At 38.5% G+C, this 18457-nt stretch overlaps 1 protein-coding gene across 2 annotated transcripts in view; it reads right to left on the reverse strand.

Moving 5' to 3' along the window:
* SHROOM3 (shroom family member 3) overlaps positions 1–18457 on the reverse strand; it is a 565109-nt gene that overhangs the window by 103945 nt on the left and 442707 nt on the right. For both annotated transcript variants that reach the window (XM_082260159.1, XM_082260158.1), the window contains exon 5: positions 11230–11355. In XM_082260159.1, the coding sequence (XP_082116285.1) occupies positions 11230–11355 (126 nt within the window). The remainder of the gene's footprint in view (positions 1–11229; positions 11356–18457) is intronic.

An 18457-nucleotide genomic window follows, 5' to 3' on the forward strand; every position in this document is an offset into this window, starting at 1 on the left:
CATCAACAATCTGGTGCTGTCCGATAGGTGACTGGATGCAGAGAGCTGTTAAGGAAGTCAATGCTGGAAAGTGCAAAATTGTTTAATTTTTTGTGCACTTGCTTAAAGCTGAACTTCAGCCTTATCTATTGTTTGAACAGTTGTACAGACTCCTCTCCTGTACTAAATTAAAGTTAATTAATTAAAGTAGAACTATGGGGACAACCTTTTTTTTTTATTTTGCATGCCTTTAATTCCTGTACCATAGCCAAAACAGGAAGTGGGAGGAATCACCGCAAATTAAGGAAATCCTTTGGGGCCCCCCAGGTCACCAGTATTAGTGTTACTATTGAAAGCTATTCCCACTTTTTCTTTTCTGGGGACAACCCAAAAATTGGGATCTTCTTTTACTTTCACTTTCAACGATAACGGTAAACAAGACAAATACAAATAGAGAGAGTGAATCTCCCTAACAGGGGCACAGACAGCAATTACAATCTAATAGGTGTTCTAATATATCTCCACTTTATCCTAAACTTTTGTCTTTAGTTATACTTTACTTTGCCTTATTTGCCTTACTCATCCCTCCAACACATTCTGTTCAGTCCTAGGCCCGGTCTCCTGTAGCTGTTCTCTAAGCTCCAGTCTTACTCCAGCCTCATTGGGGTACCTTACAGGGTTAATGTCCCTACTTGGTATGTAATGATGCTGAGACTATACCTACAGACCAGCATGTCAGGGTGTAAAAGAGCACCAGAGCTGGCTGGAGTGAGGAATTGGGTAAGTGTAACAGTCCTGTTATCTCTCCCCTAGACATAACAAGCAATTAACCCTTGCAGTGTGGGAGGGGGAGTCCAATGCAAGGGTGATTTTCTTTATTTTCTAGAGTTGAGCATTAAAGTGATTGTAAAGTCTCGTTTTTCTTTTTTTTTTTTTAAACAAACACGTCATACTTACCTGCTCTATGCAGTTGGTTTTGCACAGGGCAGTTTGGATCCTCCTCTTCTTGGGTCCCTCGTTGCTGCTCCTGGCCCCTCCCTCCTGTTGAGTGTCCCCACAGCAAGCAGCTTGCTATGGGGGCCCCTGAGCCAAGCTGCAGCTCTGTGTGTCCATTCAGACATGGAGCTGCTGTTCAACCCTGCCCCCTCTCTCTCCTGATTGACTAACTGACTTTGATTGACAGGGGCCATAGCTGTGTCACAGCCAATCAGGAGGGTGAGTCCCTGGCAGCCGAGGGACTCCTGGAGAGAGATGGGGCTCAGGTAAATATTAGGGGATGCTGGGGAGGCTGCCAAACCCAGAAGGCATTAAGATAAAAAAGAAAACCTTCTGACTTTACAACTCCTTTAAGGAGAATAACTGACTGTTTATTTATGACAGCGGCATGGTATTTTATTTAGCCATTATTATGGCCGCTAATCATTGTGTCACAAAAGAGTACACTCTCTTCAGCCAACAAGAAATGATTATTACTATTATTAGATTAACCGGTTGTGTTTTCCTCCCTCGCCAAAAGTTCTTAGTCCTCCCCTGTACTTTGCCCAGTATAGCGAAAGTTAAGGTTCACTTTAAAATAATAGACATTTCAATGTTTCCACATTCCAAGAGGAACTGCTCTGAAATGGTGAAATGGTAGACAAATAGTGTTCTTTAAGATAATTTATCAATCTCCTAATAAAAGCATACAATAAATCAGCCATTGCTGGTTTTCCATTACACAGAGGTGGCAAATGTCCAGCATCCTAATGGACTGAAATAATTAATGGACTCATTTCTTAAAAAGGATGTATAACTGTGGTGTGCAGTGATTAATTAAAATCTGGTTGTGCAAAGAGTAGAACTATTTAAATATTTTCATATCACCAATAATGACTATGTGAGATAGAAGAATTTGTATAGAGCTAATTCATTTCCAAAAAAATCCTGCTTTCTTTTCCGCTTTATGACTATGTCTGCAATTTTTCAAAACCTTCCCAGCAATTGAAGACTAAATTAAATTAAATGACTGTGTCTGGTTGAAAATTTATACAAAGGTTATTGATATAATAAGGTGTAATACATTGTACCCAACAAAAAATTACTTGATTGGCAGATTGAATATTTACAGTTTAAATGTTTGGTTGGTTACTAGGAACACCTACCCTATATCAGATTTCAGACTCCTACATTTAGGGCCCATTCACACCTCGCATGTGCCATAAAACACTTTATTTTACTCAATGCTCAATGGATTACCATAGCCTACTCTTTTTAGATGGTCTCCAAAACAAGAAAAATCACTCCTCCTTTATTTCTTTTTTCTGCAGTACACAGCAGGTGTGTTCTGTAGACGTGTTGGGGTGCCTTTCAAAATGAATGATAAGTTCTCTACCCTGTGTAAACCATGCATTTTACCGTGCATTACGACTATGCATTTCAGTGAACAGACCCTTCAAACAGAGCTGAAACCATAAAAATAAAACCTGCTACCGGTAGTAGGTTGAGTGTTTTGGTATAAAAAAATTAACCACCCTTTCCCACAGCATTGCATACTAGCACATTATGAAATACTTACCTTACGAAGTCGCACCGCGCTGTCAGCTCTGACAGACCCTGCCATCTGTATCCGGTCTTCCATCTGGGTTTGCTTCTTCCAGCTATCTGATTGACTGCGCCGAAATGACGTCACTCCCGCGCATGTCATCGCCGGCTGCATGAAGTGTGAAAATCTCCTAAACCGTGAAGGTTTAGGAGATATTCATAGTACCTACAGGTAAGCCTTATTAGAGGATTACCTGTAGATACAAGCCTACAGAATAGGTTTACATCCACTTTAAGTGCTGGAATAATGCAACTCTGGTACACACTTCCTGAGGACACGCACATGTGCGAAATGCATTGAGGTACGAGCCGCTGACGTAATTTCTGGATCTACTCCCACGTCACTTCTGGGTCTGTGGAACGCACACCGGCTCTAAGACAGCAAGCGGCAGCGTGAGTTTGGCACATCCTGCAGCTGAGAACCCACACATGCTGGACTGCTGATTTATTTTACTTCTATGTGAGTGTATATCTTTATCTTCTTTTATCAATGCTGTAATAAATCTACTACACTATATACCTCCTTCTTGCGGTCCTTTCTGGAGCACATTATTTCAGTGGCACAGAGAGAATAAAGAAGATTATGTATATGCCCCCTGGGGGGAGGACTCAGTTGTAACCCGCTCGATGGTCACCTTGTTGGCCTTTCGGTTTTGGTGAGCGCGAATATTGTATACACGTGGTGTAGCACATTTTATTAAAGATTTGGGTACATTGTAGATTTTCTGAGGAGTACAGTGATTGGCAATTCATCATCACATATATTGACTTTTTATATGCACATATGTTATGTTTTTAATAATTTTTTTAATTTAATTAAATTGTGGATTATTTATAACATTTTTTGGTTGTAGTGGACAGCGCCTACCTTTTTAATTCATTTATTTGTATAGTGTTTTACTTTGCACTTAAAGGGGCAGCAGTCTTGAGTCACTAAGTGTGGTATATGGAATTTTGGGTTGGCGCCCTTCTTATTTATTGTATTAACTCTGGTACACATGCCTGGATGTTGCATCATCAATGGCTGAGGAAATGGCACTTTTGACAGACAGCCCAACTGAGTAATAATTGACATATTAATAGTACGATTTAGAAGGGGGAAGGACAAAGCACCAACATCTGAGTTTATATTAGTATTTGCATGAGAGGGTATCATTGATTTCAGAAGCATCTTTGGATTCCTGCATAAAAATGTTTACGTTCATTACCTGCAAAGGTTGATTAACATTTCACTTAGAAAATCAATATAATGCTATTTTGCCAAAAGAGCCAAACCTATTTAAAAAAACTGTGTTTCACCACAGTAAAATTAACAATGTATAATTCATAATTTATAATATAGCACAAACTATTAAAAAGATATTGAAACTTCCTGTTTTACTGCTAGGGAATTTTTCCTTCAGAAATTATTTGAACTAGACAGAGCATACTCGAACCAATGAGATCGCACCTTCATCACACAAATTGGTTATTCCCAAGGACGAAGTCTTTCCCTGGTATGCATGCAGCAGAAAGATAGCCCCTACAATACAAACTGCTAACTAGCTTTAAGTTCATGTGTATTTACTCCTCAGTGACCAGTCTCCAGAGGATGTGTATTTATCCTGATCGTAAAAAAGAACAATTACTGGCGCAAGGACAGCGTGTGATCCTGGAAATCAAAGGTTCATTGGAATGCAGTGGTGATACAATTTCTATCAGTCCATAAACAAATCAATAAGTTCTTGATCAATTGGGGCAAAAGGCAGCAGCAGTCCTCAGAGTCTAGCCAGCTCTGTGGGTACACCAAGGGAAGAGAGAAGAAAGCGGCACCTAAGTGTAGCTGTTAAAAGGTACTTTAATGTACAAAGATTAAAAAAACTCACAAGGTTGTGTAGTAAAATGCGCTCATCAGAACATGGGAATGCCGCTGGGAAGGAGGTTTCTTCAGGACGGACCAGAGCAGAATTTCCATGTTCTTATGAGAGCATTTTTACTACACAGTTTTTTAGCCTTTGTGCATTAAAGTACTTTTTAACTGCTACACTTAGGAGGCGCTTCCTTCTCTCTTCCCTTGATTTATCCTGATTTTACAGCTCCAGAGCATGTCCATTATCCTCTTCAGTCCTTTTGATTACAGTTTCACCAATACATTCACAGCCAGGCAAAAGCAATGTAAGCAATGAGGGGAAGAGATCACAGGAGCAACCTCACTGTGCTGCATTACTGCAAGGGGGCAGAAAACATAAGCTAAACTTTACACAAACAGTTTATACACTAAAGGCACATAGGCTGTTCTTTTTACAAGGGAAGTTACACTTTGCATGGGAATTTTCCCCAGAACGTAGTAAATGTGGTGACATTTTCTTTTGCAAAGAATACCCAATCATATGTAGGGAACATAAAAAAAAAATGTTTGCTTGCTCGTGATTGGATGGTGGAAGTTAACAGATCTGATTCAGTAAAGTCAAGGGAAAACTTCCACCCAAAGTGCAAGTTTTTCTGCAAAGTGAACAGTCCTTTTGCCTTGAGTAAATCAACCCCAAAGTTTTCCTTAATTTTTCTAAACGCCTTATTAAAAAGGTGTTTGACACTAATTTCCTTACACCTATATTTGCAAAATGACTTGCCACATATATTTACTAAGAAGACACATTCACCTCTTAACTTGTAATAATGAAAGAGATGTGCCTGATGGAAAAATTTGTTTTATTTCGGATTCATTTGTTAAGTATCATTTTGTTTCATCATATTCATTATGTTGGAATGATTAGTTTTTGGAATTCGTTTTTCCATATTCAGATTAGTTTCATATATTTGTTGTTCTGAATCAATTCATATTTTCAGAATTTATTTGGGAAGATTGGCTATATGGGTTTTAACATTTTAATTCAGTATTTTGGGAGATTACATATGCACTCAGTTTTGGTTGGATGGAGGTGGATCCATCAGAATCTCCAAATCATAATATAACAAATTTAACAAAATTTATTTTGGATTCATTTGCTATGTTATAATTTGGAGATTCTGATGGATCTCCCTCCATCCAACCCAAAGACAATAGGTAGGAATCGAAATTTTATTTGACTTTTATACCTTACTGTATTTATTGCACTATGTTTCCGAAAATTTAAAATGTTAATGCAACAAAAAAATGAAATGGATTTGAATCAATGTGGATCACTTGTTATGATGTTACGTTATTTTGGATGTGTCAAACATTAGCAAAACGCCCAAATTATTGCACCATGTCATCCGAACAAAACAAATTAATACAAATCAACTTGTTGTTTCATAATAATTTATTTTGGATTCATTCAAATTCCTTACTATTTTGATTCGGAGATTCAGATACACCCAAATCTCCAAATAATTAAAATTTTGTCTGAATTTTGATTCATAACTTAACAAATCATACTTCTAAATTAGTTCCTGGCTTTGAGTTCCCCTGGTCAGGTATACTATAAACATTTATCACAAATTCTCCAATTCCCCCCCAACACACTCACTCTCTGTTCCTGCAACTCAAACACCATCTATCCTTTCCAGACAAGACACAACGATTGGGCTCGAGAGTTCAGTTTTTGAAGATACTTCTGGACATGTAAAGAAAATTAAAACTGTTGTATCCCTGGAATTATCTTTGTATGACTTATGAAGTTCAATTCATTGTGTGTTTTGAGGACCTCAAAAGCAAACCAAGGAAATCTTACCCCCATTGTTCAAGCGCTGGTGCTGGTTACAACTGAAATCCAAGGCAGGTTTTTCTCTGCCTCCAATATAGCATGTGCTGTGAATTCATGAGCAGTAACAGCGTTTGGAAATCCCAGGCTGAACTCCTCACCCTTGGAGGATTGAAAATGATGTAACATGTCTGGCATGGCTCATTCATTGCACTGTCTTCTGAGTAGCACTTGCTCACTCACTCGTACACTGAACTTTATGCATATCTATTGTTCTACATTTATATTACAACGCTTGCATTTTCAAGCAATATTCCTAGACAGTACTGCATTCAACTGTGAAAACAATGATAAACAAAGGGCATGCAAATAAGCTGTTAATATGTAGACAAAATGTATCTGACATACCATTCTGTAATTTTATAACTTTATGACCACACAGGTTGTAAAAATAAACCTGTATGTTCATGGTCTGACTTTTGCTATCCTCTATTTCTTTTATTATTTATGAAAGGTATTTTACCTAATATATATATTAGATTGTACAGTATATAGCACAGGGTTTTTTTCCTCAGAGAGCCACCCCTTGTATCTGCCCCCTACCCCCCTTTGAGTACATCCACTGGTACCACCCCTAGCCACCTCCCAGCACTGCCCCTTTTGGAGAATACAGAACCAAGTATAATTTTTTGATACTAAGTAATTTGTATGGAATTCATTAATTATAACAAGAAAAGCAGCAAAATAGAGGCCTCCAGCAATTACAGACACCCACCACCAACAATAGATCTCCCAGCAACAGTAGATGCCCCACCAAAACAATAGACCCCCAATCCCAGCAAAAATATATCTCCTAGCAGCCAACAAGAATAGACCCTTCAACAGCCAGCAACAATGAACCCTTCACTCAACAGTTGATTCCCCCCCAGAAACGACAGATCCTCCCAACTATAGACCCCCTTCAAACAACAATAGATCCCCCAACAGCTAGCATCAATAGATCCTCAACATATCCCAGCACTAGGGATGATCGAACTTTTGAAAAGTTCGGTTCGACCAGAACACCCGAACTTCCCGAAAGTTCGGTTCGGATTCCAGAACCCCATTGAAATCAATGGGACCCGACCTTCTGTAATCAAAAAACACCATGTTGAAGCCCTAAAACCTAATAAATGCCCCTAAAAAGTTCCTAGGGTTCTGGGTCATGCCCCAGGGACTATTAATCACACAAAAAAAAGTTCTTAACAATTGTCGTTTTTGATAGAGAGCCAATTATTGAAAAAATTATAAAAAAAAAAAAAAAATTAGATTTCTTTGGATTTAGTGTCTAGGGGGTCTAAAAAGTGTACCTGTGAAGTTTCAGCTCTGTAGCATGTCCAGAATCAGAACCAGAAAAAAAAATTCTTAGAATTTTTAGTATCGCAGGGATGGGGTTCCGCTCCTTTCACACCTGGGCGTTTTTGTTTCAGGCGTTTATTGGGCATTTTTTGGGCGTCTTTGGAGGCAGGCATGACATCTGAACTTCTGTATAGGGGTATATACACACACACACACACACATATATATATATATATATACATATACACACATATAGGTGTGAAAGGAGCGGAACCTCATCCCTGCGCTACTGAAAATTCTAAGAAAAATTATCTTTTTTTCTGGTTCTGGTCCAGAACCAGAAAAAAAGATAATTTTTCTTAGAATTTTAAGTAGCACAGGGATGGGGTTCCGCTCCTTTCAGACCTGTGCGTTTTTGTTGCAGGCGTTTATTGGGCATTTTTTGGGCGTCTTTGGAGGCAGGCATAACATCTGAACTTCTGCATAGGGGTATATATACACACACACACATATATATACACATATACACATTCACACATATAGGTGTGAAAGGAGCGGAACCCCATCCCTGCGCTACTAAAATTATTTCAGTAGCGCAGGGATGGGGTTCCGCTCCTTTCACACCTATATGTGTGTATGTGTATATGTGTATATATTTACCCCTATAAAGAAGTTCAGATGTCATGCCTGCCTCCAAAGACGCCCAAAAAATGCCCAATAAACGCCTGCAACAAAAACTCCCAGGTGTGAAAGGAGCGGAGCCCCATCCCTCCGCTACTGAAATTCTAAGAAAAATTATCTTTTTTTTTCTGGCGGTCACCCTGACATGGAAGAGTTCGGTCACCCTGGCATAGCAGAGTCAGTTCACCCTAAACTACATTACGGTCACCCTGGCATTGCAGTCAGTTCACCCTAAACTACATTACGGTCACCCTGACATGGAAGAGTTTGGTCACCCTGGCATAGTAGAGTCAGTTCACCCTAAACTACACTACGGTCACCCTGACACCAAAACTTTCCCTACAGAAACTGAATTATTGAATCTAACTATAGTGGTATATAGTACCCTAACTACACTGCATATCCCTTTCCTCACACTAATAATTGCAAAATGACACTGGAGCAGCGGGAGTAACAGAAATGCTTCCACTCTATTGCACAGCCTCTCTATTACAATGCTAAAGATTTGGCAGGGCTATGTTATATACTGGGGGGCGTATTCACTCCTGATTGGCCTCTGGACCCCCTAGTCACTCCAATCTGCTTTTACTGATGTTTCTGGGCCAACCATGGGCTTTTAAAGCCCAGTTCCTGTCCCATTGCATTTTGGGTGGTTCTGGTGGCCGAATTCCGAACTTTTACCACAAAAAGTTCGGAATTCGGCCGAATTTCGAACAGCCAATGTTCGGGTCGAACCGATGGTCGTCCCGAACCGTTCGATCATCCCTACCCAGCACCCCTTGCCATTGCACACATGCAGTGCTAGAGGTGCCGGAACTGCGTTTCCCAATGTTTCCGCCAAACAAAAGCCCTAATATAGTATATATACAGTATTTTACAAAAGTGTGTATACCCCTCACATTTTTATAAATATTTTTTTATATCTTTTCATGTGACAACACTGAAGAAATTACACTTTGCTACAATGTAAAGTAGTGAGTGTGCAGCTTTTATAACAGTGTAAATTTGCTGTTCCCTCAAAATAACTCAACACACAGCCATTAATGCCTAAACCTGCTGGCAACAAAAGTGAGTACACCCCCAAGTGACGATTTCCAAATTGGGCCCAATTAGCTGTTTTCTCTCCCTGATGTCATGTGACTTGTTAGTGCTAAAAGGTCTCAGGTGTGAAAGGGAAGCAGATGTGTTAAATTTGGTGTTATCGCTCTCACTCTCTCATACTGGTCACTGGAAGTTCAACATGGCATCTCATGGCACAGAACTCTCTGGGGATCTAAAAAAAAATTGTTGCTCTACATAAAGATGGCCTAGGCTATAACTGAGCTGCAGCACGGTGGCCAAAACCAATACAGCGGTTTAATAGGACAGGTTCCACTCAGAACAGGCCTTGCCATAGTCGACCAAAGAAGTTGAGAGCACGTGCTCAGCTCCATATCCAGAGGTTGTCTTTGGGAAATAGATGCATGAGTGCTGCCAGCATTGCTGCAGAGGTTGAAGGGGTGAGGGGTCAGCCTGTCAGTGCTCAGACCATACCCAGCACACTGCATCAAATTGGTCTGCATGGCTGTTGTCCCAGAAGGAAGCCTCTTCTAAAGATGATGAACAAGAAAGCCCGCAAACAGTTTGCTGAAGACAAGCAGACTAAGGGCATGAATTACTGGAACCATATGTTGTGGTCTGATGAGACCAAGATAAACTTATTTGGTTCAGGTGGCGTCAAACGTGTGTGGCAGCAACCAAGTGAGGAGGAGTACAAAGACAAGTGTGTCTTGTCTACAGTCAAGCATGATGGTGGGAGTGTCATGGTCTAAGGCTGCATGAGTGCTACAGTTCATTGAGGGAACCATTAATGCCAACATGTACTGTGACATACTGAAGCAGAGCATGATCCCCTCCCTTCGGAGACTGGGCGGCAGGGCAGTATTCCAACATGATAACGACCCTAAACACACCTTCAAGACAACCACTGTCTTGCTAAAGAAGCTGAGGGTAAAGGTGATGGACTGGCCAAGCATGTTTCCACACCTAAACCATATTGAGCATCTGTGGGGCATCCTAAAATGGAAGGTGAAGGAGCACAAGGTTTCTAACATCCACCAGCTCCGTGATGTCGTCATGGAGGAGCGGAAGAGGACTCCAGTGGCAACCTGTGAAGCTTTGGTGAACTCCATGCCTAAGAGGGTTAAGGCAGTGCTGGAAAATAATGAAGGCCACACAAAATATTGACACTTTGGGCCCAATTTGGACATTGTCACTTAGGTGTGTACTTAGCAGTTTAGACATTAATGGCTGTGTGTTGAGTTTTTTTGAGGGGACAGCAAATTTTCACTGTTATACAAACTGTACACTCACTACTTTACATTGTAGCAAAGTGTCATTTCTTCAGTGTCGTCACGTGAAAAGATATATTAAAATATTTACGAAAATGTGAGGGGTGTACTCACTTTTGTGAGATACTGTATATACAGTATACTGTATATATTATCCTTTGAATGACCTGTTTTGATATGACATTAATGTATTTATAACTGCACTGTGAATGTGTTGCTTTATATATACTATAATGCTTAGAGACTCAAATATGGAAACGCGCTCGTTTACAAACCCTGCAACCTCCTTATTCTCTCCAATCCCACATTAATTGCTTATTGCAATGCTGCTCAGAAAATTAAGCACAATTTTATGACCTCAAATGCCTAAACCTAATTATAACAATTACATAGATTGGTTTCCAAGAATATCATTATAGGGTTATTTTGAACTGTAAACACATCTGAATAAGGAAAAAATCGAACTTGAAATGAAAACAAATTGAGTTATTTGTAATGCAAATAAAGTAGGTTTTGCCAGAGAGCAATTATGGTTTTACTACATTTACACATTTTATTCCACTTCTTTCATTTCAGTACAAAAACTGACTCTTGGGGCTCAACTGCTTGGCTATGGCTAATTTTATTGCATAACATTAGTGATCATCATGTTTTCTTACCTCGAGTGATAAGCCTGGTGCCATGGAGATCCTAACGTTCCCTGAGATATTTGCATCATGCTGGGGTTGGGCTGGCTCTCCAGAAATTTGGTTGAATGCCAAGAATGGGGACGGGACTCAGTTTGCCTGGGGAAACATTAAGAATTAACAGAGGTTAGATATGCAGTGTATGGTCACGACAACTGTTTTGATTGTTTTGGTTTTAACTTGCTCGCATTAAATTTTACATGGCAAACTGGGCAGACAAACTAAAATGATTATAATGAGATAATTATAAGAATCAATCTAGCAGGATAAACATGCTTTGGTAATTTTCACAACAATATATAGTTCCTAAATGCAGTAGTGCACCAGTGTTAATTTTGGCAGCAAATTTCAATTTAGTTTTAGTCTTAGGACTAAAATGGCATTTTAGTTTTAGCCCTATTTTAGTCTTCTGCAAGTGTTTTAGTTTTAGTCGTATTTAGTCTACTAAAACTCCAGTATATTTTAGTCGACTAAAACGCCCTACATTTTAGTCGACTAAAACTCATTTTAGTCATCTATAATGGAATGGGTGTAGTTCAATTGTAATTTGTAATGCATTATTTAAGCATTTCTCTACAATTTCCAAACTCATTATATACTACTGCTGGTCCTGGAGTGAAAAATCTAATATGTTATTATTTATGCTTTGAGCATGCACCAGTGTTAATTTTTGGCAGCAAATTTCGATTTAGTTTTAGTTATAGTCTTTTGACTAAAATGCCATTTTAGTTTTAGTCGTATTTTAGTCTTAAGACTAAAATGCCATTTTAGTTTTAGTCGTATTTTAGTCATCTGAATTGTGTTAGTCGACGAAAACGTTTTAGTCGGTTTTAGTCGACGAAATTAACACTGTAGTGCACAAAGTCTTTAATCAAAGCCTAAAATGGTGGACTGCACTGTCTGCTACTATACCATTTTCACTAAAAACCCATTTAAAAATTCATTGATTCCTGCCTTCCTTTGGGTTCTTCTCATACATTTCATATTTCCATACATATTCTCTTCTTAACACCATGCACATTGCTGTATCTAAAATCACACAGATGTACAGACATTTTTGTGCATAGTTGAGTTGCTTAGCCTTGTTTCTATGTCCTCTGCACAAAATCATAGGAACTGGGGTGGAGAAAAATGGCAGCAGGTGCTCTGGACTGATGAGTCAAAATGTGAAATATTTGGCTGTAGCAGGAGGCAGTTTGTTCACCGAAGGGCTGGAGAGTGGTATAATAATGAGTGTCTGAGGGCAACACTAAAGAATGGTGGAGGTTCATTGCAAGTCTGGGGCTGCATTTCTGAAAATGTAGTTGGAGATTTGGTCAGCATCAATGGTGTCCTCAATGCTGAGAAACACAGGCAGATACTTATCCATCATGCCATACCATCAGGTAGGTGTGTGATCAGCCCAAAATGTATTCTGCAGCAGGACAGTGACCCCAAACATACAGCCAATGTCATTAAGAACTATCTTCAGTGTAAAGAAGAACAATGAGCCCTGGAAGTGATGGTTTGGCTCCCACTGATCCCTGATCTTAACATCATCGAGTCTGTCAGACAGAAGGACTTGAGGCAGCATAAACCCACAGAAGATCTGTGTTTAGTTCTCCAAGATGTTGGGAACAAACTGTCTGCCGCGTTCCTTCAACAACTGTGTGAAAGAACTAATGCTGAACCAAAGGGTGGTCTCACCAAATATTGGTTTTATTTGGATTTCTCCTATGTTCATGTACTTTCCATTTTGTTAACTGATAAATACATTAAGCATGTACAGAATTTTTTCACACCTGCCAAAAATATTTGCACAGTACTATATAAGCACGAATGCCATGAGTCAAATTAATAGGAAACTGTATAGGAAAACTGAAACCTGCCACAGCTCTCTTGTTTGAAAGCTTTTGTTTCCTACTGTTTGCTCTGAGCCAGCATGGGTGTGTCGGATCTCTGCAATGAGACCACTGCTTCCATACAAGAGAGCAAGCGTCCTTCTCTACAGTATGGCAGCAAGAGGCAATCTTTTCTGCTTAAGCTGTAGCTGCTTTCTAAAGCAAACAAACTATAAGACTGTGTAAAGTGTGCTGTTTTGACATCTGGAATTTATTTAGCTGGTTTAAACTGAAAATTAAATTGGGCTTTAAAAAACATGATAATGGCAGCTGCCATATTGCTTTCCTCATAGACTTCACATTAGGAAGATGTTTAGTCTATACCTAAGCGTGGTGTTTTTTGAGAGTTAATGATGAAGATTTAAGGAGATAACAACTAACAGGTCATGGGAAGTATATATACTTAGTCAAATAAGGGAGCTAGTTCACGTCAGTGGAGAGAGAGAGAGAGACTGATCTTTGATTCCAGCATTGTGATACAGGTTTTGCTTTCCCATTTGGGCTCATCAGCCCCATCAGCCCAAGAGGTCTATACATTTTGTATGCACAGACGCTCCCTGTTGTTAGAAGGGGTCTTTCAGCAACACTGTCATGCTTATTTAAAACTGTACATCCAAGTCTATGCATGCAAAACACTGGAAGAAGAGGCACCAGTTGCTTCAGCAAAAGGAGTGAAAGTATTCTGCTATGTTAAGCTGAGATTTGTGCAGCTCCCAGATGGCACAGCAAGTACCCTATGGCAACGTTCCCAGTAAAAATATCCAAGGTCCTGTCTCTAAAATTAATAGAGATCAGGAAAAAGGTGAACACATAGACTGTGAATACTATAAATATAAAAATAAGCAATGGGAAAATAAAAGGGTTTAAAAGTAAATAATAACTAAGTATAGTCCCTCTGGTTTTAGGTTCAGTGCAAAGTTTGTAACACTAGCAGAGAAAATCTAATCTCATGAATGCATGAATTGCTGGCCCTTGGAAAATGGGATTCTCAGAAGCTTTGATGGTTTCAATGTTAATATGGGAGCTCAGCGCTATTAATTGCTTAAACTTTTTGTTGCTGCTGGAGTGGGTGTTGCAAAGTCAAATTCCACCAAGTCAAAGAGTCTTTGTCGAAAATTATTTTAATATGCTTAGCAGACATCTACATCTATATTTTTTATCTAACAACCAGCATATTATTTAGCAGAGTAAAATTACAATTTGTTAGACACCAAATAAGTTGATGTGTTTGTTATCTAACTGATTGGTATCTTTTTATATTGTATATTAGTGTAACCATTTTTTATAAAGGTAACTCCATTACAGGAAGATATATGGAGATTGTATGAAATGTAACTCTGTGCATTTCAGTCATAGGCAGACTTGTATAAAGTACTCGAAATTTCTACTTGAGTAAAAGTACAAGTGCTCGATCAAAAAATTACTTGAGTAGAAGTGGAAGTGCTCGCAGAAAAAGTTACTTAAGTAGAAGTACTAAAGTATTCAACATTTTTTTTACTTAAGTATTGCAAGTAGTTTTTTCAAAAAAATTGCTACTTAAGTACTAAAAGTAAAAAGTACCAGTAGTTTTGAAAAAAAATTTCTACTCAAGTACTGAAAGTAGAAGTAGAAGTACTGTGTTATGTAGTTATTAAAGAAAGAAGTCAAAAGTATGAACATCATATTGTTTTTATTATTTCAAATGATTTATTCAAATGATTAACCTGTGTTTGTTAGTAGTTTCTTGATGCACTTTAAGCGCTGTAGCACCATTTATTTGTTTGTTTCATATTTTCTTTTTATTGGAAAGATTTGGTATAGCAGCTTTTATTATACACAGCCTTTATTTTCGTATGCTCTGATTTACAAATGACATTATACACATTTTTTTGAGCTTTATGCAACCTGCCATCTACTGTTCTGGCAGTGGTAGTTTTTTTAAAAGTAACGAGTAACTATGCAGCACAAAAAAAAAATACTTGAGTAGAAGTATCGAAATCATCGAAAAAATGTAGTGAAGTAAAAGTAGAAGTAGGAGAAAAAAATTCTACTCTAGGAAAGTACAGATACCGCATTTCGGTACTTAAGTACAGTACTTAAGTAGTTCTACTTCGTTACTATACATCTCTGGTCATAGGTCAGTAAAGAAACTACTTCAGTATTGCACCCAGAGTATTTATGACCTGGCCATTTATGACAGGGCCTCATTAGAAGATTTCTTAAGGCCCACTAAGGGAGGTTTATGACATCTCTGCATTCTTTCTTAGCCTGACCTGTGTTGTGTTAAATGTGTCACCTTCTCTGGCTTTGTAGCATAGACACGAGCTGGTGGTCAGTGTAAATCCCCCCTTACATTGGTAGTTAGTGTAGAATTTCCCTGATACATTTGTGGTTAGTGTAGAATCCCTCTTACATTGGTGGTCAGTGTAAACCCCCCCTCACCCCCCCATCTACTTTGGTGGTCAGTGTAGAATGCCATATTACATTGGTGGCCAGGGTGAATGCCCCATTACACTGGGGTTCAGTGTATGACAACCAATTCAACTAGGGTCATTTGCAGATTTTACAATTTGTAAAATATAACTGATTTGTTCAGGTTTTGCCAGGGCAATTTTCTTCCTACTGGTCACCAATGTCATGGCATTGTTCTTCCACTGGGCACCGACACCAGACATTCATCCTCCCACTGGCCACCAAACCCATTTATTTTTTCTGACCACTGAAGCCGATGCAAATCCCCCCCCCCCCCCCACTGGGGTCTTTTTTCTTACCAGTAACCACTGACACCAGTGTATTTTTTAGCACAATGATGGTGGGGCATATTGTTTCTCGCACTGACCACACCTGCTAAGGGGTTAGTCCTTCCAATGACCAGAGATCAGTACCACTGAACTCTGTGCCCTATGATGTACATTGCATAGATATGATTGCTAAGCTCTATATAATGTTTAGAGTTCTTCATAGACCTGTCACATAGTGCTGACTAAAGTGTTCACTTTCCTAACAGTTGCTTATTGCAATATTGGGATACAGTGGAATAAAATTGGGACAAGTTGCTGTGTCCATAGAGCTGCAATGGACACAAATTGGCTTCCTGTATAATGCACCTGGTGGCTAAAGCCACATAAACAAGACACTCATTTACAGGCTACGGGTGTCAGTGCCCATCCAAAAGGGATATTAATAGGAGCTTTTGTCATATTTCAGGTTTGCAGAAAAAATGCGCTCAGTCAGAAAATATGGTATATTTAGTTATTAAAAACAGTATGGGGGAGTTTGGCAATCCTGACACCAAGGATCATGGAACACAAATTGTAAGATAGTGTCATGTAATAGAATATCTGCTTTATTCTTTAGTAAATTGTTCTGAAAGTGTTTCTTTATACAGTGTGCCTGTTTTTATGTTTTTAACATAACCTGCGTTTCAGGATTGATCTTCCATCTATACCCTCAGAACACCCACAAAAAAAAAAAAAAAAGGCTAGAGCCTGGGTGAAATGATTGTCAAAAATATTCACTGCACCAGTGATTCAAGGGTATCTGTACCAAGGTCAGTGGTTCAATAGTATCCATAAAGTGGAAATAGGGATTATTATAGAGGATGGCAATATCCTTGGGCACCAAAAATGGTTAAATTGCTAGAACTCCACTAAATGCTGTTAATACCTTCAGTGGCAACCTAGTATAAACCTATTAGAATTTTGGGAAGCTATGACAATTTTTGTGAAAATGTACAGCTAATGGTATTCCAAATGCTTCAACTGCCATGTTAGTGTGCCTGCGCCTTGTGAGGGAAGGTGGAGTCAGGGTTTGACATACTGAACAGCAATTTGCTCTAGCAACTAACTTGAAAGTATGTAAAAACTGCAATATGCATTTGATTTTGTCCAAGGTTTTATTTATTTTTTTGTAGAATCTGTAGAATAATAGTTTTTTTCATGCAACCTTCACACTTTACAGGATTTTTTATTCTAAGAATATATAAATCTGCCCTTTTATCTAAGACAACTACACACAAGTTAACAGGTTTAGGTGCATATCTGGGCATCATCTTCTATGAAAAATGTTCCTCCAGGACAGCATGTTCATTGTATTGTATACAATATATGTCAAGAGTCTGAATTGTTTCTTACTGTATATATTAAGGGGTGTGCTAGTGTTATACAATAAATCGGTATGTTCCTACATTCTTTAAAGCGTTTTATTTTAGTTGCTTACTTAATGCAGATGGCCTTTTAGATGTATACATTAGGAGGGACTTAGCTAACTAAAAATTCAAAATTGCACTTCCAACTTCCAATTTCCAACTTTGCAGTCAAATTTGAGAAACCCCCACTTTATATTTGTTGTGTGTACCTATTCACACATCACACCTAAAAAATATATTTTTTAAACTATGTTTTACCTTTCTACTTCTCTCTTTCAAGGAGGTTTATACATAGACAGCTTCTATTGAGTAGTTAACTTGCAATTAGGGGACAAATTGAGGGATTTTTTTTAAGTGCACTAAACTACAATATCCACCATATGAACGTCTTCAATTAATAGATCACATGAATGGATAAGGTAGGAGTAAAGGTTAGGTCTAGTCAGGAACTTTTGATAAGCGCCTGTCACAGTTCGAAGGATGAAGATTGCATGGAATCCAGGAGCGAGCAGATTTTTTTATTTTCTTATTTTGAAAAAACGTATACTTTATTATCACACAGAATGGGAAAACAAAGTAAAATGTTTCAGCACGTAAAAAATAAAGGAGCAATTTTTAAAATGGCAACATGTAACATATAAAATAGGAATTATCTCCATTTGGCTGCAAAAGTGGAAATACACTCCAAAGCTAAACTCCAGGCAGATACAGTATAATAAAAAGCACACATTAATACATAATTACTTTTACATTTTTTATATGCAAGCAATGTAAATACCTGAATTTGTTTGGATTATTGAAGTCAACAAAGCTTTACTTTTTTTCATTAAGCTAAATAAACCATAATTGTGTTAAGTGAACAGTCTCTTCTACTGCAGTAGACCAACTGCCACTGACTAAGATTAAACATGGCCATATTTTGGTTTCCTGAAACCAGATACATCCGTGCTTGTTCCAGGTCAATGATTTGCCAATCAGTGAAAGCAAAATAAAGATGAAAGTCCTTGTGAGCGTATCCTACAAAACAGGTCAACAGTGGTGACTCCCATGTTTCTAGCCTGACATACAGCTTTTAAGTAATAAGATTTTAGTACATCAAGGGTGTCTGAGCAGACTGAAACCACATGGTTGTTTTGCTTGTTTGACAAGTTTTAAATTATTTTGAGTTATGCAAGGAGTGAAGTTGAAGTGATTA

This window comes from Pelophylax lessonae (assembly GCF_965119305.1).
Source record: "Pelophylax lessonae genome assembly, chromosome: 1".
Lineage (NCBI taxonomy): Eukaryota > Metazoa > Chordata > Amphibia > Anura > Ranidae > Pelophylax > Pelophylax lessonae.